The sequence below is a fragment of the Canis lupus genome, chromosome 3 (genome assembly GCF_011100685.1).
Source record: "Canis lupus familiaris isolate Mischka breed German Shepherd chromosome 3, alternate assembly UU_Cfam_GSD_1.0, whole genome shotgun sequence".
NCBI lineage: Eukaryota > Metazoa > Chordata > Mammalia > Carnivora > Canidae > Canis > Canis lupus.
The window spans coordinates 50,186,573-50,211,290 of record NC_049224.1 but is presented as its reverse complement, the minus strand read 5'-3'; the positions used below and the strand labels follow the sequence as shown (position 1 = coordinate 50,211,290).

Genomic DNA, 24,718 nt, shown 5'->3' with positions numbered 1-24,718 from the left:
TAAATTATATGCAATGATTTCTTCATGTTAAATCAATCTTGCATTCCTGGAATAAATCTCAATTGGTCTTAATCTTTTTATACACTGTTGATATCAATTTTATAAACTTGCATTGAGGGTATTTGCATCTCTATTCATAAGAGATACTGGCTAGTAGTTTTCCTTCCTTGTAATACCTTTGCCTGCTTTTGGCATCAGGGTAATGCTAGCCTCACAGAATAAGTTGGAAAATATTCTCTCTTTAATTTTCTGGAACAGTTTATATGGAATTGCTAATATTTATTCTTTAAATGTTGGTAAGCTTCACTAGTGAAGCCATCTGAACCTGGAATTTTCATTGTGGGGGTGATTTTAACCATGCATTCAATTCTTCTAATGAATACAGGGCTATTTAGGTCATCTGTTTCTTCTTGAGTGTGCTTTGGTAGTTTGTCAAGGAATTTTTCCATTTCATTTAAGTTGTCAAGTTTATTGGCATGAAGTCGTCTGTAATATTCCCTTATTATTCTTTTCATTACTATATAACTTGTAGCAATCTCCTCTCTCATGCCCAATAATGGTGATTTGTGTCTTCTCTCACTTTTTTCCTGAGCAGTTGGAATAGGGATTTTAGCAATTGTATTATCTCAAAGAATCAGCTTTTGATTAAATTACTTTTTCTCTTTATTTTTCTTTTACCATTTCACTGATTCCTATTCTTATCTTTCTTATTTCCTTTTTTTCTTTTTACTTACTTCAGATATTGACATTTTCCTAAAGGTTTCTAAAGGTGGAATCTCAGGGCATTGATTAGATGGCCTTTCTTCTTTTCTAACATGTGTCTGTGATTATATAAATTTCTACCAAACATGTGGCATCCCAAAGATTTTAAAATTCTGTATTTCATTTGGTTCAAAACATTTTCTACTTTCTCTTTTGATTTTTCTTTAACTCATTGGTTTTGTTAGAAATGTGTTAATTTCCAATATTTGGGCTCTCCTCAAAAGACCTTTCTCATTGATTTCTAATTTAATTGCATCATGGTCAGAAACACACCTTATATTACTTGAATTCTTAGAAACATTATGACTGGTATTATGGCCCATAATATTGTCTATCTTTATAAAAGTTCCGTGGGCACTTGAAAAGAATCTATATTCTGCTGTTGATAGGTATTCTATGAATATCAGTTATGTCACATTGGTTGATAGTGTTATTCAGATTTTTCTATCCTTAGTGAGTTTCCCTCTATTCATTCTGTCAATTATTGAGAGAGTTATTAAACTTTCCAACTGTAATTATGGATGTATGTAATTCTCCCCTCAGTTGTATCAGTGTTTACTTCCTTTATATTGAGGTGCTATTATTAGGTGCATAAATGTTTAAGGTTTTCAAGTCCTCTTGATAAATTGACCCTTTATCATCATGAAATAACTTTATTCCTGGCAGTATTTTTTGTTCTGAAATTCACTTAATCTGATTATTAGTAAAGGTACTTTAATTTTATTTTGTTTAGTATTAGCTTGGTATATCTTTAACATCCCTTTACTTTAAACTTACTTGTGTCTTCATATTAAAGTGTGTTTCTTGCATGCAGCATATAGGTGAGTCTTGCTTACTTATCAGTATGACCGCCTTTATTCTTCAACTGGGATATTTAAACCATTTACACCTTATTGATGTGTGATCTTGCCATTCATTGTCTGTATGTAACACTTGTTCCTTGATCATCTTTTCTTCTTCCATCTTTCTTTTGGATTAAATTGAATATTTTTACTCCATATTATCATCTTTGCTGTCTTAGCTATAACCCTTTATTATTTTAGTGTTTGCTTTAATATTCATTTTTTACTGATCACAGTCTACCTTTGAGTGTTATTATACCAATTCACATATAAGGCCATTGCAATAAAATACTTGCACTTCTCTCATCCTGACCTTGTGCTCTTGGAGTTACACATTTAAACTTTACATGGAATGTAAACTCCAGACAATATTGTGATTCTTTTTACTGAAACAGTCACTATCTTTTTTTAGGATTGTATTTACTTATTTCAGAGAGAGTGAGAGAGCAAGTGGTGTGAGCAGTGGTGCAGGGCAGGGGAGATGGAGAGAGAATCTCAAGAAGATGCCTTGCTGAGTGTGGAGCCTGAGATGAGGCTTGATCCCATGATCCTGAGATCATGACCTGAACCAAAACCAAGAGTCAGACGTTTAAATGACTGAGTAACCCAGGCACCCCTAACTATCTTTTAAAGAGATTAAAATAATAAACTAAAAATCAAATCTGTCTACTCATATATTACTATTTCCAGTATTTCAGTCTGTTGAGTAAATATGTCTTTTCACCCAGTACCATTTACTTTCTGCATGAGGCTTTCTTTTCACAATTCCTGTAATGGAGAAATTTCCTGTCAACTACCAATGAATTCTTTTTCCTTTTGTAGTTTTTATTCCATTCGCATTTTTCAAAGGTATTTTAATGGCATATGCAATTCCATCCTTTAAAGATGAAGCTCCACTATTTTTTCACTTGTACTGTTTCCAAAGGGAAATTTGTTGATTCTTAGCTTTCTTCCTATGTGCATAACATGTATCTTTTTTTTTCTAGCTGCTTTTAAGACTTTTTTCTTTATCATCACTTTTGAGCAATTTGATTATGATTTGTCTGAGAGTAGTCATGTTTCTCATGCTTTTGGTATATTAAGCTTCTTGGATCTCTGACTTTATAGCTTTCATCAAATTTAGGAAATTTAAACCATTATTTCTTCAAATATTTTTTTTTCTATCTTCATTTTACTCTTCTCTTTCCAGAAACTCCAATTATACATATATTAGGCTGTTTGAAATTGTCCTATGATTCATTGGTGCTCTCTTTTTGTGTTTTTTTTTTTTTCTCTCTGTTTCATTTTGGATACTTTCTGTTTCTATGTCTTCAAATTCACTCATCTTTTCTTCTGCCAGATCTAACTTGACTTAATTCAACCCAGTGTATTTATCTCTTGCACCTGTAGCTTTCGTCTCTCTAGAAGTTCAATTTGTGTCTTTTTAAATAACCTTCCACATCTTTAAACTTTGAACATATGGAATATGTTTAGAATAACTTTTTAATGTCTGATCATTTTCATTGGGTTCTAGACATTGTAACTTGCACTTTGCTAAGGGCTAACTAGTTTTGTGCCCCTATAAATATTCTGAAGATTTATCCTGAGATGTAGTTAAGTTTTTTTAGACACAGTTTTATCTTTTCATTTCTTGCTTTTAAAGTGTAATAGGCCCATAGCAGTGTTCAGTTTAGAGGTTACTATCCCCCACTACTGACGCAAGACTCTTCTGTGTGTTCTACCCAATACCCTACAAATCATGAGGTTTTTTCCGATCTTCTTTGTAGAACCAAACATCATATTCAGTCCTCTGTAAACACCAGGCATTGCTCCCTCTATTCCTTTCAGGTGGTCTTTCCCTAGCTTTGGGTATTTGCCCCATAAGTACATACTGTTCAATTCAACCAGATGAATTCTTAAAGGAGAACCTCTGAAGTTCTTCAGAGTTCCCTCTCTCTCCGTGAAGCTTTCTTCCTTCCAGAACCCTATTCTGTGAATTCTGGGTACAGAATGTCTCCAGAATCTCAGCCCTCTCCTCAACTCTGTCCCATCAATTTCAGGCCATCTGTAGGCTGTATCTGGGGTCTCCAGCTCTGTACTGCAACCTGGAAACTTTTTAAGTCATTAACCATGGTAATTTAAGAGTTTATCTTTCAGGGATCACTGTCCTTCATTTCCTGATGTCTAGTATCTTTTAAACACTGTTTTATATATTTTACTGTGGCTATTTTTTTCATGTAGGAAGATAAATCTGTCCCCGGTTCTTTCATATTTGCCTAAAGCAGAAGTTGTGTGTGTAACTGGGATCATACTGAATTTTGAACCTCACTTTTTCTAGTCAATATTTTATCATAAGCTATTACCATTGGCATAAATCATTCCTAATCTATTTTTATGTTGCCATAATGCATAATATTATAATGTATAACTATATCACTTTTACTGTACATCATTCCCTGTTATCAGACTTTCTCTGGTTATATTTCCAATTATAAGTAATACTATGATTGATATTTTGGGGCACAAGTTTTCATCTACCTTTTCCAATGATTCTTTTGGACAGATTTCAAGAGCTTAAAAAATTGAGTTAAGGAATAGAAACTTTTAAAAAAGTATTATATACATCACCCTCATCATTCTCATGAAGGTTTTCTCAACCTACATTCCTAGCAGCATATATTAGTGACCATTTTATTGAATCCTCACCACTATCATTTCTCAAAATATTTGCTACTTTGATTTGTGAAATTGATGTCTTGATCTAAATTGTGTTTTCTGATTATTGGCAAGTTGAATATTTTTATGAGTTTATCAGTTTTTCTATTTCCTCTTTGTGAATTATATATCCCCATCCTTTTATTGTCTAGTAAGATATTAGAGTGTTCCAAATCCATTTGGGTGAGCTCCCTGACCTTACTTTTTTGCCAAATACTCCAGCCTTATATGAACCTACCATTCTCTTCATGGGTTTTTCTTTCTTCTTCTTTTTTTTTTTTTCTTTTTTTGGTCTTTGCACTTGCTTCTGCCTCTATCTGGAAGGCTCCCCTCTGATAATTTTAACATCTTGGCAATTCCTTCCCTCTTTCAAATCAAAAGCTGCCTTCTCAGTGAATTCCTCCTTGCCAGTCCTGGGTAGACTAAGATCTTCCTTCTTCAAAGATTCTGCCGTTGGTTTGTCATATTGGTTCACATACTCATGTGTGCATGTAAGCTCCTTGAGGTCAAGGATTATTTATTTTAATCTCAAAACTCATGCACTTTTGCTGTTAATAAATGCCCCAAAACACATACTGAATGAAAAAATGGTTAAAAGAGGGCAACTCAGACAAACTAAAATAACAGTGTTCATTCATTTAGCTGGCATTTATTAAATACTATGTGTACCAACTGAGGGAAATTTAAACCTACTTTATGCTCTTTTTGTGCCTAGCGCAGCCATGGCTTGTGGTCCCAAAAAGCATCTGAAGTGTGTAGCAGCTCCAAAGCACTGGATGCTGGATAAACTGACTGGTGTGTTTGTTCCTCGCCCGTCTACTGGCCCCCATAAGCTGAGAGAATGTCTTCCTCTCATCATTTTCCTAAGGAACAGACTTAAGTATGCCCTAACAGAGGATGAAGTAAAGAAGATCTGTATGCAGCATTTTATTAAGATTGATGGCAAGGTCCAAACTGATATCACCTACCCTGCTGGTTTTATGGATGTCATCAGCATTGACAAGACTGGGGAGAATTTCCATCTAATCTATGACACCAAGGGTCACTTTGCTGTTCATCGGATTACACCTGAGGAGGCCAAGTATAAGTTGTGCAAAGTGAGAAAGATCTTTGTGGGAACAAAAGGAATCCCTCATCTGGTGACTCATGATGCTCACACCATCTGCTATCCTGATCCCCTCATCAAGGTGAATGACACCATTCAGATTGATTTGGAGACTGGAAAGATTATGGATTTCATCAAGTTTGATACTGGTAATCTGTGTATGGTGACTGGAGGTGCCAACCTGGGAAGAATTGGTGTGATCACCAACCAAGAGAGATACCCTGGTTCTTTTAATGTAGTTCACGTGAAAGATGCCAATGGCAACAGCTTTGCCACCTGACTCTCCAACATTTTTGTTATTGGCAAAGGCAACAAACCATGGATTTTTCTTCCCTGTGGAAAGGGTATCCGCCTCACCATTGCTGAGGAAAGAGACAAGAGACTGGCAGCCAAACAGAGCAATGGGTAAAATGGACCCTAGGTGACGTGATTGGAAGTCTTTATACTTAATTAAAGATTCTACAGCATGAAAAAATAAAAAATAAAAATAAACCTACCTTATAATAATTCACTTTTAAATAGTAGTCTATTGTTTTCTAGCCATTTCTCTCATTGGCTCTGTTGAATGTTATTAATGATTACATGAGCTCAAATATTAAAATAACACTACAAATGAACTTAGAAAGCCTCTGATCTGTTCCCATCCTGCAACCTCTGCCTAAATCCTTAAAAGCAGCTAGCTTTAGATGACTATGCGTCTGCATAATGGCTTGCTGTTTGACCCCTTTTTTTCCAGCTAATTGAGTTGGCTTGTCACTGCTAAGGAAGCACATCTTCAGGCACGGCACCCACTCACAGCCCCACAGGAAAATTAGAGTGTGTTTCCTTCCCCTATGTGTTTTATCATTTGTGATGTCTGAGTGTGGAATCAATCCCTAAAGAATTTGGTAATGGCCTATTAGAAATATCACTTTCTTCAAAGTGAAGGATGAAGGTCACAAGTCTCGCTTGGTAGGGTCTTCTCATACCTCCCTCCAGTTCTTCAAATCTCCTCTCCCACATATTTGTAGGCAGTTGCAATATTTTGGGGAGGGTATGATTTACAAGAAGATACAAACTTCTTTGCAAAAGCTCCTTGCTGAGTCAGGCTGGGCTGAAAGATCAACTTTATGGAAAGCAAAAGTTCCTAAGAGGCTGCCTTTAGTCTCCAGAGAAATAATGGAAGCAAATCAATGGAGAGGTACAGACAGTACAGATAGATAAAGATAGAAATGGAGTTTCTACAGAGAGCTTCACCAGGGTGAAGTGGCATATGTAGTGTCATCCCAGGATAGGCAGGGTCCAATAATTTTTATTTTGTTTTTTCCTGAACCTCTTTCTATATGATCTGATGCACCCAAAGTCAGCAAGTCAATAACTTTCTGTCTCATGCCATGCTAAGGAAGAAATACCATACCAAATATCAGGAGTCATCTGCTTACCAAGCCATCCTACTTTAATGAAGGACTGGCCATGGAATCTCAGGACAACCCCTTATATCTCTGTTTCAGAGGTCCTCCTCCTCAAGGTATGTGGTCCACCTCACTCACTCCTCAAGGTATGTAGCAGCGTCAGAGAGCAGAGAACAGAGACTAAGAGGCCTGTCTGGATGCCACTGCCAACCCAAGCCCATTTCAAGCACCAGGGGAGTACTTTATATATTTCAAGGAAGGCCCTCCAACATGCAGAGCTTCCTGAGGCACAGGGATTAGCTCTAAGGGAATTTCTGGATAAAGATATTATAAGAACATTTCCACACAACAGGAAGCTGACCCATTTTATAAGCCCAGCACTGGATCAGAAAGTTGTTACCAGACTGCATTGTTATTGTTGCTATACTATCAAAGACTTGAGAACAGGGTCCACCTTCTGTTGTTTTCAAAACCCCAGCCCAGCACCAAGACAGACCATAGAATATTGTTGAATAAATGTTGAAAGTCCTAGTTTAGGGCATGTTTAATTTGCATTGGGTAGTAGAGCATTTTAGAGAAGTGAATAGTATCCTGAAACTAGGACAGAAGGCTTAGTTCAAACTCTCTGGGTTTCAGTGACCTCTCTTAAAATGAAGGAGTTGAACCAGCAGACCCTTAAAGACCTTCCAACTTTAGATCCTATGACTTGAATATCTATGACGGGCTCTAATCAGGGAGCAATCGTTGGCTTCCCAAGAAGCTGAAGGGGATTTAAACCAACAAACCTAGTTGCCAAGGCTTAATACATGTAGGAAACTATTCATCCACCATTGGCTACAGGCTTGGAGTCAGGTGGCAAATGTACTAATCACTCTGTCAGTAAGTTGAGACCATGTTGCACACTCCCAATATCAGCACTTGTGAGACCTGGGTGGAATTTTTTTTTGTTCCTGTTCCAAGGTATTTGAGTCCAAGTGATCTGGAGCAGACAGCTTCTGAACCCCTAATGTGAGCCCGTGCCCTGGAGACCATGGAGTCTAATTATATTGAGTGGAGAGTAGCAAAAGTCACAAAGCCATTAATGGGGAGGTAGGAGGAAATGAACACCCAGGGAGAAATTCAGAAGCTATTTTGAGAAACAGGGAAATTTGCTTCTTTGTCTTGGTGACAAAGTAGCTGAGTCACCCAATCGCTCATAATCTCAGGGAACCCATTAGCTTTGGTTGAGTCCCCACTCATCTGTCAGATAAAGTGGAATGGTGTGATGGTTGGAGAAAGCCCAGAAGGCCTGGCTCTGGGAAAACACAGTGATTTGCAGGGGAGGAAAAAGAGGAGCAGGACATTTTTTATAGCTCATAAATTGAAGATGAAATCACCATAAAGGACTGCCAATGAAGCAACACCCAGTAATCCTGCACTTAGGCAAAGCTCAAATGCCAGAGATGCCTTGAGATCGGGCCTTTGATGGGAAAAGATCACCCAAAAGTATTCTGAGCTGAGGGAGCAAGTGGGATGGACAACAGGAGGATAAGCAGAACAATTTGCTTATGAGGCTTGTCAAAGACCCATACGTCCATCTCCTGTCAGGCGTCTGAGCACAGGTAGTATACACAACCTTCAAACCCCTTGAGCCCCGTGGCAACCCAGGTGCCCAGGAACCCCTGACTCTAAAGCGTATAAATCATAGCATGAGAACCCTGAGTGAAAATCTGAGAGGACACTCAGAGGGGTAGGAATATTGGAGATTCTGTCCTCTGTGAGAGTGAGACCAGCATGGTCCCAAATGACACACTTCCTGACCTCCCATGTTCTTGGGAAAGCTCAGAAAAACTGAAGGTAAGGAATGAAGGAACCAACCAGCCTGTGGAGAGTCCTGAGTCCCCTTTTCCAAACTGTGGTTCAATGATCAGGGACTACAACGAAGTTTAAGAAGACTCAACTCATTTCTGATTGAAGCTGATGTCTTTGTGGGAAGACAAGGTGGTAGAGTTTAAAGACCTGGGTGGTATACTGATGATAGCAGCTGGTAACTCTGGTTTAAAGCTTGGGTTAAATATTATGGTGTGACAATCCAATAGGATCAGAGGGGATGTGACCATGCTTTGGAAATGGTCAAGTGGATGAGCAGTGGAAATGGCCATTATTATTAGAAAAACTCTCAAGTCCTTTCTGGAAATGAAGGAACACAGGAGGCACAGCTCCTAGCAGAAGGTGTCTGCTTCAGGAACAGATGTACCCTTCTTAAGGTCACAAGATGATTCAGTCACAGACAAGCAATCCTTCTTTACCTCAATAAATTTTCCTACTTAGTGAATGTGAACAGTGCAAAGACAGCTTTGGTACAGATAAACAAACTTGTCCACAGCTCACCCTGGCCCGGTGTCATTTCTACCCTCCCAATTGCTATAAAAAGCTCCCCCATAAATTCTAAATCCCCAGCTGAATCAATCATCAGACCAAATCCTGGAAGCCTACTCAAAAACTAAGCAAAGTTTTAAAGTGAATGCTGCCCTTTGCAGACCCCCAAACTCAGCTCTTTCCCTTCTGCCAGGCTAGGTCAGTTCCCCAGACAGCTGTAAGGAAGAGAGAGAAGACTCACAAGTGTTTCCTTCCCTGTTGTGAATGATATTGTGCTCTTTCAAGCACATGGCCTCTGCCTCTCACTCTCTCTCCTAGAAGGAGTAATTTCCCGGAAGGCACCTTAGACCCTCACATGATGGTGTTCTCAGAGGCCTGCCACGTCATGTTTCAGGCATGTTTAGACATGATGGAACCATGATGTGGAGCCAGCGTGGGATCAAGGAAGAATGAGCTCATAAATATAAAGTGTCTGCTATAATGTACACTCACTAAATGTTGGCTTTTAGTCATCATTAGATAGGTGATTCACAAAAAAATTTCTTTAGTTGAAGAAATTTTTTTTAATTGAACTAAGAGCCTCCCATAGTCCAGGCACTTAGATGGGTCCCATGGAGAACAGCAAGATAAATGTAATTTGATTTCTACCTTTAGGAAGTTTAGAATTTAGAGAGAAGGCACACAGGCCAACGTAGTACAGAGTTAAATCCAGTAAATGTTATGAAAGTATGAACAAAATACTAGAGAAGCATTGAGGGAGAAAATGCCTTCTGTCTGGTAAGCTGGACCAGATGCCATAAAGTGGGATTTTTTTTTCTTCTACTGTGATATCAGAATAGAGGACCAGCACATCAAATGACACCAACATCTCTACGCCCACCGAAAACTGCTCCCCACACCTCAGTGCAGAGTTCAAGAGTTCTTAAGGAGGATGTCTAAGAGCCTGACCCCTTCTGGAAGTCCCCCCCCCAGGCCCTATACAGACTTGGGGGCCTTGTCTTTGGGTGGAGCAGAGGGAAGGACTATGTGAGGGGCAGCCGGGAACCTCCCTATGGCACCTCTGTCTGCTCATCTACCCTGCGGATGCATCTGAGTCAGTCCTGCTTTTGTCCAGCCTAAAACATTGCAGGTATGCTCAGCAAACATCACAGAGGGGCAACCACCATCCCAAAGCCACTTAACAGATGAGCAGGAGGGTAAGCAGACGGGCGACCCTCCCTGCAGCACCAGGGCAGTCAGTGGCAGTGGGGAGGGCCTTGGTGTTCCTGCAGCAAGAGAGAGGAAGGCAGACCATGAAGCCAGCCCCTTGCAGGGCCGCCCGCATCTGGGCTTCAGGACCCACGTCCGCCAGACGGCTCTGTGAACTGGGGTTTAATTGGGGTTTGAATGCTGATGAACGGTTGAAAAAGCAGCCTGGGCTGAAGAGAGGCCTAGGTCGACCACTCCATCACCTCTGCCACCGTGATGGGGCGAAGCTTTATCCTTCAGTGAGGCAGCAATGCCATTCCAGGACAAGGGAGGCGCTGAGGAGGGAGCTCCGGCAGGACCCTGCCTTTGGGGCATGCCACAAGTGGGGAGAGAGGGGTAGGCTGGAAAGAAGGATGAGAGAAGGAACCGAAGGATAGAATGGAGGCTGGGACAGGTTCTTCATTGCTCTGAAGTCAGGGAAAACCAGGTAGAGGGCTGTAGGAGTGAACATTGCTCCAGCTGGTGTGATGGTCATGAGAGAACAGGTACAAGCCAAATACATGGCAGGAAAACTATGCCAGCATGGTGGGCATTTGGGAAGTGAGGAAGGCCAGGAAGCACCACCATCCTGGGAGTGAAAACTGGCAGAGGGCCACAGAGGGCTAGCGGCACTGCTCTGCATGGCCCTTCTCTCTAGAAGGCCTGTGGTTAGTGCTTCTGTCATAAATCTCACCCTGAGTACTATATGGAGACAGGGCTTCACTGGAGGACAGCTGCACAACTAATTTTAGGTTTGTGCTGGAGAAGTAGAGCAGGTTTAATCTCCAGGGCAGGGAGGAGTCAAAGTGATGGCACTGGGCATCTGCTCCCACAAAGGCATCTGAGAACCACCCTTCCACAGCTTGCTAGCATTTGGAGGATGATATTCCGAGGGCTATTCACGTCCTCTGATGTGGGTACTGCATCCCCTTCCTGGAAGACCCCTTCAAATCACAGGTTCTGGCATCCAGGTGGAGTTGAAACAACTCATTTGGGTACATCTTAGTTACTATTTGTGGGGATGGAGTTCAAGGGAGAAGGTGAGAGTGGCAGAAATGTCTCATCAGCATTCTCTCCTCTGGCTCTGCTGCTGGATCTGAAGCAGCCAGACAAGCAGCCAGTAGTATTTGTATTAATAACAGCTAACAGTATTACGGCACATCAAAGCTCATGAGATTTTTACACATTATTTCTTAATGCCCACAACAAACCCAGGAGGTAGGACTTGACATTCACACTTTGAGGAATGTGAAAGCTCAGTGAAGAAAGGTTAAATGAGTTGCCAGGGAATCCACTAGAAAGAGGGCTACAATGCTGATCTTCAGATTTCAGTGCCTTTGTCCTTACCTGGCTGATGGGAGGGGGGCTAGGAGTAAGGTAGAAAACAAGGCAGCTGTGGGAAAGAATCCAAACGTGGAAGGAGCAGACATTTATTTAGCCTTTGAGAGAAATAGCCATTCTACGGAGGAGAAAGACTCCCCTATCATTAAGCAAATTGTTCCACGAGTATGAACCATTTAGACGGCAACAAAAATTTAAACAAACTTTAAGTGCTTATGGTCGTCTTACATATGGTGGTTTAGAAATAAAGTGCTGGAAATAAACTGTGTAAGACACTCCAGTGGTGCTTTAAGAGCTAAAGCTCATGTATCAGACAGGGTTTAAATCCCAGCTCTTCCACTTAAATCCCAGCAAATCACTTAACTTCTTTCAGCTTCCATTTTTTTCCCTGTAAAATTGGGAACAGTAATAGCACCTACCTCACAGAGAAGAAGAAAGAATCAGATGGGATAACACCTGCTAAGAGCTCAGGGCAGGGCACATAAAGAATGCCATGACCATGCTATCCATATGGTAGTAGTTGGTGAAGATACTTCTCTGTGGAGGATTGGTTTGAATTGGGCATTTGGCTCAAGAAGGGGAAATCATCATGCTCAAAATTTATCAAACAGACCAGAAATGCTGAAATCAGCCTGAGGTCCCTGAAAGGTTCTTTTTGTCATTGCAAACCCCCATGGATCCCTGGTTTTTCCCATGGTACCTTGATCAGATCTGTGCCCGAATTCAACTTGCTTTGCAGCAGAAGAGCAAGAGACAGAGCAACTTGACATAAGTCTCTAAGAAAGGGACTTTTATGCACTGCTGCTTACTGTGCCCCAGCTCAGCCTGAGACAGGAAGATAATGAAAGCTATCAGTGCCCCAGAAGGGAATAGTCTAGTACCAAGTTTGGCTGGGAAGACTTCCTAGAGCCTTCTCTAGGCAGCCTTCCAAAGAGCATGGCACCCACAAGGCAAGAAGGGATAACTGGGTGAGACTTCTATGTGGATGGGCCCAGCAGACAACACACAGATTTTCACATAGTGACAGAGAGGCAACCACATACTCCTGAGCTGCCAAACAGACAAATGGAAACACTGCCAGATTAGAGGAGGTCTTGTCACTTGAGTAGAAAGATACAAGTTCATAGGCTGATGACCAAAGGACGTGTTGAGACTGCAGGTATCCGCAGCGAAGGTCCACCCACACCAATAAACACCACGCAAATCTGAATCATACATATCTGAATGGACACAAATGGAAGTTTAAGAGAAATGAAAGCACAATACAGTGCTCATCTTTTTTTTTTTTTTTTTTTTTTTTGGTCACTGAGTTGGTGACTCTGAAGTTCTGTATTATTAGCTGAGAATGCCTTGGTAGAATTAGATTGACTCCCACCTGCAGTACACTTGCTCTCCAGAGGTTTCTAAAGTGAGGAACATAGAATACTGACTCCCCCCAAAAAAGATAGTCTTCATATAAGACCAGTTCCCTGGCCAAATCAGGTTTGGAACATGGTGTACTATAGACCCACCCTGGATATCCTGGACATGTTCAGGCTTTACAATGGCTCAGAGAAGTCTCACCGTAAAGCAATCTGCATAACTTTGTTGAATCCGGTACTTCTCGATATATTTGAAGAGGAAATTTTTTAACTGAAATAGAATGTATTTCACTCTAGGAATTGCTGGCGTGGAGAGCCACAGGTAAGGATGGATGATAATGGCATTACAGTGGTGACCCAAGAGAAAATAGTCAGCTGGAACAAGAGTCTAAGATGGATGCTGAGATGCAGAAAAATCTCATGGCTGGGCATGGAAATGCTACTTTGCCAAATGACCCCATATATCTCAGAAATTGGCTGAATTCTTTCTAATATTCTTTCAAGGTCCTCGCTGAGTCACTCCCATAAATGATGGATCTTAATGGTTCCCAATATCTCCTCATGTCTAACCATTTCTCTCTGTTTAAGTTTGTGATTCACGCCATTGCAGCAAGCAGGGCCAGAGAGAGCGGCTGAGTCTCATTTTCCAATCATAAAAGTACATCTCAAAGGCAGCATGCAGCCATGATGGACTATGCCGAGGCCTGGATCTCATACCGAAATCTAACTGGCTGGCTTCTAGAGATGCCCTGAGGAGCATCACCTCAGCCTGTCATCTCTAGACTATCTTTTAAGGGCCACAAGAACTATGTAGAATTGCTATGAGTAAAAGGGCTGAATTACCTGAAGACTTTGGGGAAAAAAAAAAAAAAAAAGATGGGCCTTTAAGTCAGGAAAATTTGAGTTCAAATCCCAGCTCTGCCATTTCTTAGGATTGTGACCTTGGATAAGGCTCTCTCCTCATGGTTTCCTCATCTGAAATGAGGGTAATAATATTCCCCTTCAGGGTCACCATGAGGATTAGGGGAAATGATGCCTGGGGCAGGGCGATGCTCATTGAAATAGGATAGTTATTTTACCATATCTCCAAGGAAGAGTCATCACTCAACTGGAAGCATCAGGAGAATATACATGAGGCTTTCTCCATCTCTGCATCTATTAGAAAGAGGGAAAAAGCACTACAGAAGTGCCCTGTACCTGATTATTCGGGTGCGCTTCTGCGTATAAGGGGTGATAACCTTGAAAAGCAGTTCCATTGCTCCATTTATTCCCAGCATGGCTCCCGTGGTAACTGAAAAAGATAAAATCACAGTAGTCATTGAACCATCTGAATCAGAATTATTTTCAGCATTACAGAGTAGGCCAGAAAGATAGGGGAGTTCCATCATCTTCCTTGCCACAGGCCACTTAAAAGCAGAGAAACTTTTTGGGTTTTTCATCCTTGGCTTGGAAGCAAAGATCATGTGCAAAGCATCCATTATCTTTTCAAACTATCTTCTCAAAGGGGACGCAAGCCATGAAATTATGTGTTTCATTCCTGATGGCTCGATGTACTTCTCCATTGTATTCTTACTCAGAATAGTCAAGGCAAGTGCCAAGCAGAAGATTTTTCTGAAAGGAGGTCTTTGGGTTTCAATTCAAGTGGTTTCACTCACTATCAACTTCCCACATGATACATACGCTCATGCACACATACACTCACGTACACATAGGAGCATACCCACATATATACACTGCCAGTATCCTATGAAATACTTCCTTAGACACATTCTGCTATTGGGAGACTTCACAATGGAGAAAAGTCATAGGTGGATGGGTTAAGGTTTAGTCCAACTTGGGCTGACTCCTTTAAACTGTAAGGGGCAAGCTAATAAAGAAGGCAACCCCCTATCTTTTGGACCCTGGTTCCAAGTTCCCCTACAACTTTCGTAGCTGGATCTCCAATGACTGAGTCTAAGACTTAACTGTGCCCCATCTATTAGCATGTCAAGGGAAGAATCAATTCTTCTTCATCAGAGATCACTAGCCTGGGAAATTTTTGCCTTTTTTGCCTAACTGGATGGTTATTTTTTTAAAAGAGCCATAGATCTGAATGATGGAAAATAATAGACAAGGATATCTGGTCAGCCAGGGGCTTCCAATCTGTATTTTGGACCCAAAAACTCTGGGTATCATGCTCATCTCCAATGATACCTTGGCCCCTCTGCAGCATCCCCAGTTCCCCACTCCATCAGCTTACTTTAGGAAGAGTTCTGATCATGTCAAAAAATGAGACGCTACAGAGACAAAATAGAATTAGTTTGGGAGGGGGCGGGAATTTCAGTGAAAGAAGGAAAGACAAGATTTTCTATCATGTGACTCTCTTATCTCTTTCCTCTACCACAATGGGGTGCTGAAACTGAGCCCTAGGAGTACCCTGTGCTTTGGGCCAGCCTTGTTCTAGGAAACATGAGTGGTAACAAGGGGTTCATGGGGGCAAAAAAGAGAGAGAAACAAGGAACGCTTATCCTGGCTTGCTCCAAGCCTCAGGAAAGAAGGATATGTGGAAATCTGAGGGCTCGAATATAGTTCATCCCAATACAGTCCACCAGAGAGAGACTGAGGCTGATGTCTTAGTGATTACAGAGACTGTGTTCCTGGAACATCCTCTGTGCATATGTCCCTCCTGAGGCTGGTACAGGCAGTAACTGCCTGAGTCAAAATTCAGAGATTTGGCATCCTACTCCTGCCCATCAATCTTCCACTCTCATGGCTACTAACTCAGTCCTTTATTTCTAAACTGGGAAAACATGCTGGAGCACTCTCTTGGCAAATCATTCAGCAAAATTCTAGTATTAAGTAGAGTTAGGGAGGATATAGTTTTAGAAACACAGATTGTAACATGGAAGACTTTAGACTTGGAACTGAAAGATTGAAACAATAAGAAACCCTCCCCTCCCTGAGTTCTTCCTTGCTGGCTTCCTGCCCAGGGTCAGACCTCTGGCAGCTCCATCAACATCCCCACTGGCCAGGAGAAAGCTGCCGAAGGGTTCATTGGCTGTAGCAGACCCATTATGGCTCCAGCCAACTCCTTCCACAGATAGAGGCTGTTTAGAAAGCTTTCTGGAACATTCAATAGTGACTAACAATTCACCAAAGAGACAGCAATCAATCCACAGGCTTCATGAACTCTGCTTGCCTCTCATCAGTGAAGTCAATGTATAGAGAGTGGTAGTACAATTTTTTAAATATCTTATGAAATAATTCATTGGTACAATAAATGTAGCCTTAGAATATGAGACAAATGGCCACCTCCTCATATCTGCAGGCAAATCCCAACATTTTTTAGAGATCCTTGCTAAAAGGAATTCCAGATCTTTATAACCAATATATATATAATAAGAAAGGTAAATTATTCAGCCTATTTTTTCTTTAGGAAACAAAAATGAGATACATCAAATCTTACACTGCTGGCAAGCCCTGGATGGTGGCACACCCTCTGGCTGCTTGTTAATGAGAGCTGTCCTTTACATAAAGCCACAGCTCCTCACTTGGGTTTTCCTTAATTAAAAATGGGTTTATACAGACCTTGTCAGCCTCTCCCAAAATTTCTCTGATTTTCTGGTCAACATATATGAGTGTGGGGAGAGGTTCTGAACATGGAGTCAAGGACCTATCTTGTGTTTTCTTGAACATATTTTCTCTTTATGGGTCCTCCATTGTTATTAATGGAATTAACCAATGAAATATGACCCCACTAATTATCTTAGTAGTTCTGAGGATAGTTAGGGGGAAAAGTCACCTCCTCATTCCTCTTACGAGTGCTCTTCCTATTGTTTCAAAGGACTAATTGAGCAGCTACCATGTGACAAACATATCCATGAACATCATCTCACTTATCCCATCTAAGTCTAGGAGCTCCTATTACCAGTATAATTTTACAAAGGAAGAAACTGAGGTAAACACACTATGTGCCCATGCCACAGGACTCCCAAGAAATGAAATCAAGTTCAAAGCCAGGTCTTCCTGGTTCTAAGCCATGTTCTTTCCTCTAGAGAACATTACATCACTTTCATTGTGCAGGAAAGGGGCTCTGAAAAGAGAAATAAAGTCTGTGCTCATTCTACGTGAGATGGGAGATACAAAATCTAATCTGTTCATAGGAAGTGTCCCCATATGGAGAGTAAACATGAGTTTTGGAGTTAGAAACTCAGCCCCAAACTTGTCTGTATAAACTCAAGCAATTACTTCTCTCTTCCAAGCTTCATTTTCCTCTTCTTGGCTATAAAATGGTAAATCTGAATAAAGGATTGTTATGATAATCTGAAATAATCTAAATCAGGAGACAGCAAATAAGTATGAACCTGTGTACTATGAGGCATCTAGTTACTTGAAGGACTATGTTGAGAAGCACTGGGAGATAAAACAAGGTAAAGGATGTTTTGGTAAAGGATGCTGTGATCAACAGGCAACTTTAGGGACATTGTGGGGAGATCTGTGACGTGAAGATCATTCTTGACATTGCTCTATTCCTTGAATATGATAAGGCCTGAATAAAGCCCAAAGTTCTCTCCTGCCATAGGTCTTTTTTACCCTGTAGTAGTAATTAATAGAGAAGCCCAGAATACTATAAAGTGTGGTCTGAAGGGTAAACAATTCCAACATCTCACTAGAGGAATGAGCTCAAGAGTTCTACCTGGCTGAGGAAAAGACAAAGAAAGAACTTACGTCTATAGCTTCTAGAACATGAGGCCCCTCATGGCTTATTTATATTATTGGGACAATATACATCCTCCACCTATACCTTCCTTCCAACTCCACACCCTAAATGGTTTCTAGGTGTCCCAGCCCAAGTCTGGAAGCTACCCAGAGAGCCACAGTTCGAGTCACTTACCACTAGCGGCGAACACACGCAGGGCCCAGAGACAATGAAGGAGGTTCTGGCTATGGGACAGGTTTTTTCTGGCCAGAATCAATGTCACATCAAGTGCTTCCAATTCCAGTGCCTTCTGTCCAAACTTTTTATCTAGGAACACAAGTCAATCCATCTTAGCTGCATTTCACATTAATTCTGAAGGCTGCACAATACATGAGGAATGGGAAAGCAAAGATAGTAGAGGCAAGAGAATGATCATAGCCAATGAAATTTTTGTATCTAGCAGAAAATGCTACTAAGTATGTCCCCATTGGAACCACATGGCTCAGAAGAGCTAAGGCAGGGTATATATAGGGCCTATTCATTCCTCAAGTAATATTTACACAAGGCCTTCTGGGTTGTATGACTCATACACCCTGTATGGAAGCATGTTTCTGGTTGTTCTCAAACATGAACTACAGTTTAGTAGGGTATAAATTTCTCCCTTTAAAGCAGTTCTGGAATATAAGATACTTAAGGTACATAACATTCAAATGCAATGTGTGGAACTTGATTGGATCCTTCTTTGAACACATCTGGTATTGCTCCATTGGGAAACATTCAGAGAAACTGAAATGAGTATAAATTATACATGCATTGTTAATTTTCTTAGATTTGTAATAGTGGTATGGGGGTGATATAGGAAAATGTCTCTTTGCAAAGATATACACTCAAACATATGTAAGAGCAAAATTCTATCTGTAATTCCCTTAATCACTATCAGGCTCATCGCAGGTAGAAATGAGTAAAACAGAGACAATATCCTAAACCTGGTTTACCACTATCCACCTCTAGACCAAAAGACACCAGGAAAGAGATGGTGACCAAACGAATATGACCCATCCCCTTCACCAGAACAGAAGCATTTATCAGGCTCCATTCCTGAGCAGCCAACTTCATTTCTGTTCTGTTTGAGTCAGTCCCCACAGCCTGCATGGCAATAGTGAGGGCTACAATCTGGTGATGGCAGAGGCTGTGGTGATATAAAAATGTCACTAGTGATATCCAGGTCCATAGTTTGGAAATCAGGGTCCTGGTACACCCCTCATCTCTCCCTCTCTCCTATGAAAGAAACTTCATGACTCTTGTTTGTCAGGCCTCTAGCCCCACATACTAAGCAGGTGACATACCACCTCACTTAATCCTTACAGCAACCCTAGAATTAAGTACTGATAACTCTGTTTTGTATATGAAGGACCAAGCGTTCAGAAAAGGTAAGTAAGTTGCCCAAGGGCACATAGCTCATTAGTGTCAGGGCCGGAGCAGAAACTTGGATTTGACTTTCTCAGTCTATACTGTCTACTACCAGGGTAGACATGGTGTCTTTTGATCTTTTTCTAAAGTTCACTTGGCCATTCTTTGCTTTGCTGACTTCTTTTCATCCTTCAAGTGTTGGCTCAAATCTCACCCCTCCTTGGCCACACCATCTTGGAGGAACATCACCCTTTTTTATCCCTCACAGCTACCAGCTAATTATCATCCTCTGCTATTACCTAGTGAATTATTCACTTTCTGCCCTTCCCCACTTGAATGTAAATTCCATGAGAGTGGGCCCCTTATCCTTGTTGGTCACAAGTGTTCCCAAAGCCTACCACAGTGCCCAGCCCCAGGAGGCATGTAGTAAACACCTCCTGAATATTAAATGAATGAGTTGTATTGGTTTGGTCTAGAATGCGCCACACAGGTGTGTTAATGTTTGGGTCTTAGTCATTATTTGTGGAGTGTTGAATGGACTCAAAGCAGAGATCCAGACAATGCAAGGTCAGAGTGTCCCTGAGCCCTTGCACCCTTAGATGCCACTGCCTGCATGGAATAAGACAGGTCCACACTTCACAGCACCTGAGCTCCTCCACTATGACTTAGATGAGACTGTGCACAATTGGAGCTTAACTGTTATGATGAGTTTGCAAGGGTTACATGAATCCTGAGTGCTCAGACTTTTTTAACTGCATGCCAAGAAGTTCTAAGGTTTTGTTTTTTTAAGATTGTATTTATTTGAGAGAGGGAGAGAGCACAAGCACAGGGAGCTGCAGAGGGAAAAACAGAAGCAGGCTCCCCACTGAGCAGGGAGCCCAACGTAGGGCCTGATCCCAGGACCCTGGGATCATGACCACTTAACCGACAGAGCCAACCAACCACCCCAGGAAGTTCTATGGTTTTAGGAAGGTGTTTCTAGGTCTTCTCTGAGGAAAAAGAATAGTTATGAAGCATAAGTGGAAACAGTCTAGGTCCCCATCTTCCCTTTTACTAGGGAAGCTCTGCTTCCATGTGATTTATAGTAATAGGCTGAAAATTCACCCCCCAATATTCATGTCTACCTGGAACCTCAGAATATTATCTTATTTGGAAGTAGGGTCTTTGCAGATTTAACTGGTTGAGATGAGGTCACACAGATTTGCATGGGCCCTAAATCCAGGGACCAGTGTCCTTGTAAGAAGGAGAGGACACAGAGTAGGATACCATGTGAAGATGCAGGTAGAAATTGAAGCAGCGTGTGTACAAGCCAAGAAACACCCAAGGTTGGCTGGAAACACAGAAGCTAGCAGAGGGGCAAGGAACAGATTCTCCTTCACAGCCTCCAGAAGGAACCAACCCTGCCAACACCCTCATTTCAGACTTTCCGGCCTCCAGAACTGTGAGAGAATAAACTTCTGCTGTTTTGAGCCACCCAGTTTGTGATCATTCATTATGGCAGCCCCAGGAAACTCAGGCACTTATATAACAAACTTCCACACAAGATGCTTCTTGTAGAAATATTCTGTTTGTTGTTGAAGTGATTCAGAACTGCCTGGGAGTATCTCCCCTTGGTCTTCCATATGCTCCATGCCCCATGTAGCCCATGCCCACTCAGGGCCCTGCCCTAGCACTGTACCTGGGATTTGCTGACATCCAGGACAATAAAATGATCTTTCCTATGGGGCTGGTCTTGACACCAGCACCAAAGCGTCTAGGACCTCCCTGCACTTCCCCAAAAGAGTCTCCCAAATGGCTCTCATGATAATAACCCCACAAGTGCCTTTTCAGCTATCTTCAAGTCTAAGGGGTGTGGGTACCTCGTAGGCCGACTTTGGCCAGCAGTCGGAAGAGAGGTAGGAGGATGTCATAGTCTGGAGAAGCTGTCCTCGCTGTGTCCACCAGAGTCTGCAGAAGGGCCTCACTGCCACCCTTACTGACCATGTAGCGAATCCTTCGGTCTGTGCCTGAGGGAGAGAGCAGAGGAGAGCAAGGCCCCAAATAATCATCCTCATTTCCTAGAGCAGAAAGCAGACCTCACAGACAGAGACAGAGCAAGTTTATTGGCCTCAGAAACCAAAATTGTGTGGTTTCTGAAGCAACTGGTATAAATCTGTGCTTTTAGGTTAAAGGATTACAAAATGGAAAAATAATGGCATCTTTAAGAACCCAGGTGTGTTCATCTGCAACAGCTGAAATGAACAGAATCCACTTTTCCTGAGAACCTGTTGAGTCTCAGTGCACGTATGTGTACTTGTGTATGTGGGTACATAAATATGCATGGAGGCTTACCTAGAATCATATCCTTAATGGAAGAGGGAATATCAGTACCCCTCTGGTATAGGCTTGAATCCTCTGTAACCAGATTTGGGATGATAGTTTATCTGGAATAATTGATTGATGGTATAGCAATTTTATGGAACTAGATAGAGTGCTTCTTTAAGAAACAGACATCCAATCATCCATGTCAGGAGTTTTGAAAAGGGCCTGGAGCTACGATAAGGTATATTGATCTTCCCACCCAAGAATAGTTGCAAGCAGGGACCTCCCCCACCTTGCCCCAGGACAAGCTCAAAAGCAATGATTTCATTTCAACTTGGAAGGAGACCCCAGTGATTCTCCACACACTGCCACAGTTGATCTAACAAGGTGGCCAATAGGGTGGGACATTATCAGCAAAAAAGACCCTCTGGTTTTTTCATCCCAATGAACAAGAACATCCTCTAGTAAAGGAGTAGTAATCAGCACCTATATCAGAGGGAGAATTCCAAGGTTTCATTACAAGTTCCAGGCATCTCTAGACAAATTGAAGGAGGCACCATCCCAGAAGATAAGTGGCTTCACCTACAGAGGGTACTGCACTCAGAAGGCTGCAGAGAAGTCATCCTGACATTTGAGGACGGCAGAGCCTGTGGAGAACCTCAGTATGCCAGGACCCTTTCTCCTGGCAACTATAACCAGAGGCCCGGTGGCTTAGGGGGAACATTCACTTTGGTATTATCTGTTTGGTGTTCATATTTATTCCTAATGCGATATGGCTGCCATATGCAGAAATGAGCAAATGTTCAAATGTCCAAGGAGGTATATTTCCAGGACCCTCACACTGAAGTGAGCTAGCAGAGGCATGCCCCAGTTAACTAGCTGATTCCAGTGTAGTGAACTGTCATCTTTTCTCTGCAAACGTAATAGCTCACCACACTGCCAAGACCAGTTCCTGCCTCATATTCCCATCTGCATTAGACATGTTAGGAAGTTGCCAATACCTGGCTCTCTAAATGGGCCAATGGAGGGGGAATAGAGGAAGGGGAAGGGATAGGGTCATGAGAGCTATCTCTCTCTGACGACAGCCACTGGAGGATTTTGGGATCACCATAGATGAGTAGGATACCATGTGAAGATGCAGGTAGAAATAGCGTAGAATAACCAGCCATAGCCAAATTTCCTCCTAAGTTTGGGTCACTATAGAGTGGGTGACAAGCCTGAAGAACCTTGACTAAACCTGAAGTACAACCAGCCCACTTTACTCTGGGTCTTATTAACCTCAATGAGAAATATGGGCTGGTGAGTCTGTCTCTGACAGAAAGCTTGAGCTGGAGCAACTCAACCCCCACCATGAGGCCATACAGTTTCTGGGACACACCACAGCCACATGCCCCAGCCTCCTCTTACTCACCGACTGAAAGCAGATCTCCAAGAACCTGGAGGATGGTCAGGATGGACTGCTTGTCAGAGGAGCTCTGCAATGAAAACACAGACAGCCATCTTTACAAAGGAATGCAAAAGGAGAGAAGTGGTGTGATCAGGGACGCCTGTGGACACAGCAGAGCTGTGCTCCCTTCCCTTGAGAAAGACTTCTGGCACTGAGAAATGTTTGAAAGGGTATTCTTTTAATGGAGGAGACACAGAAATAAGGGTCCCAAGGGTTCTGTCTCTATATTTAGCCTCCAGGACCCCTTTTGGGGGACCCATTTTGTGGTAACAGCATGAGGGATGAAAGAATAAGCAACGAACATCACTCCTATGTGGAATTTAAGAAACAGAACAAACAGAGGGGAAAAAAGAGAGAGACCAACCAAAAAGCAGACTTTCACCTCTAGAGAACAGACCGGTCACCAGAGGGCAGAGAGATGGGAGGAGGGGGGAAACAGGTGATGCGGATGAAGAGCATACTCATCATGATGAGCAATGAGTAACAGAAGTGTTGAATCCCTATGGCACATACCTGAAACTAATATAACACCATATGTTAACTATACTGCGATTAAATTTTCAAAAAAAAAATGTGTTTCTTAAACAGAAGACAAAAAGAATAAAGAATTAAAAAGAATAAAAAAAGAAGCATGCTATGCTATACTTTACGCAGAGGCACCAAGTGAGAAGGAGCTTTGCCAGCTTTGTCATTTATGCCAGCAGGCTGAGATTTGTTTGAAACACAGGGCAGAGAGCAGAAACAGAAATCTGCTTCAGTGTTCTGAGGGAAAGACTTCCCTGAGTAGTAAGGATGAATTCTTATTTTCTCAAGAGAAACCTGAGGTAGTACCAAATGTCATCAGGTAGATGTTCTAGGGGATGCTTGCAATGCTTGATACTCTCCCCTCTGTTATAGAGAAGACAACACTGAGGTTCCAAAGGGAGAACTGGTTCAAGACCCCTGACATGACCCAATGTATAGCCCAGGCCAGGTTACTAAAACTTAGACCAGTGGTCTTTGCACTTTTTTTTTCTTTTCCTTTTCTTTTCAATCTCAATAATTTATTTATCTGCTTGTTGAAAGTTTGTACACTTAAAAACCATCTTCCCAATTCCCAGGCCCTGTTACTCTCTGCTTTACAAATTCAGCTTTTTCATATTCCACACATAAGTGATAATCCTACAGTATTTGTCTTCCTCTGCTTGACTTATCTCAGGTAGCATGATGCCCTCAAGATCCATCTATGTTGTTGCAAATAGCAGGATTCCCTTCTTTGTCATAGCTGAGTAATATTCCTCTGTGTGTGTGTGTGTGTGTGTGTGTTCTTTATCCATTCCTCTGTTGATGGAGCTTTGTTTGTTTTCATGACTATTGTCAAGCATGCTACAGCGAACATGGGTATGCAAATATCTCTCCAGGATTCTGATTTCAATTCTGTTGTATATATACCTATAAGTGCTATATTATACAACTCAAGAAAATGAACTTGAAACAAATAAAAGATTTAAATGTAAGACCTGAACCTATAAACCCCTAGAAAAGAAAAACATGCATGAAAAAAAAAATCCCTGACATGAGTTTTGGCAACAATTTTTTGGGTAAGACACCAGAAGCACAGGCAACAAAACCTAAAATAAACAACTGACAGTATAGTAAAGAGCTTCTGCACAGCAAACAATCAATAAATTGAAAAGGCAGCATGAGAGAAGATATTCACAAAGCAAATATCTGATAAGTGACTGATATCCAAAATATATGTAAAAAATTAATACAACTTAATAGCAGAAAAACAAATAATCCAATATTAAAATGGGCAAAA

The 24,718-nt window shown here is 41.6% G+C and overlaps 1 protein-coding gene across 1 annotated transcript; it reads left to right on the top strand.

Annotated features, from left to right (window-relative positions):
- The first annotated feature begins 5,020 nt into the window (after window positions 1-5,020).
- On the top strand, window positions 5,021-21,064 carry LOC479033 (40S ribosomal protein S4-like). Its single transcript, XM_038532782.1, has 3 exons — window positions 5,021-5,804; window positions 8,551-8,556; window positions 21,054-21,064. Exon 1 carries the CDS (start codon window positions 5,021-5,023, stop codon window positions 5,681-5,683), a length of 663 nt encoding a protein of 220 aa, XP_038388710.1. The 3' UTR covers window positions 5,684-5,804; window positions 8,551-8,556; window positions 21,054-21,064.
- Window positions 21,065-24,718: the final 3,654 nt, after the last annotated feature.

What these genes read in the sequence shown, in the direction of transcription:
- LOC479033 (XM_038532782.1), top strand. Translation starts at nt 5,021, where the DNA reads ATGGCTTGTGGTCCCAAAAAGCATCTGAAGTGTGTAGCAGCTCCAAAG.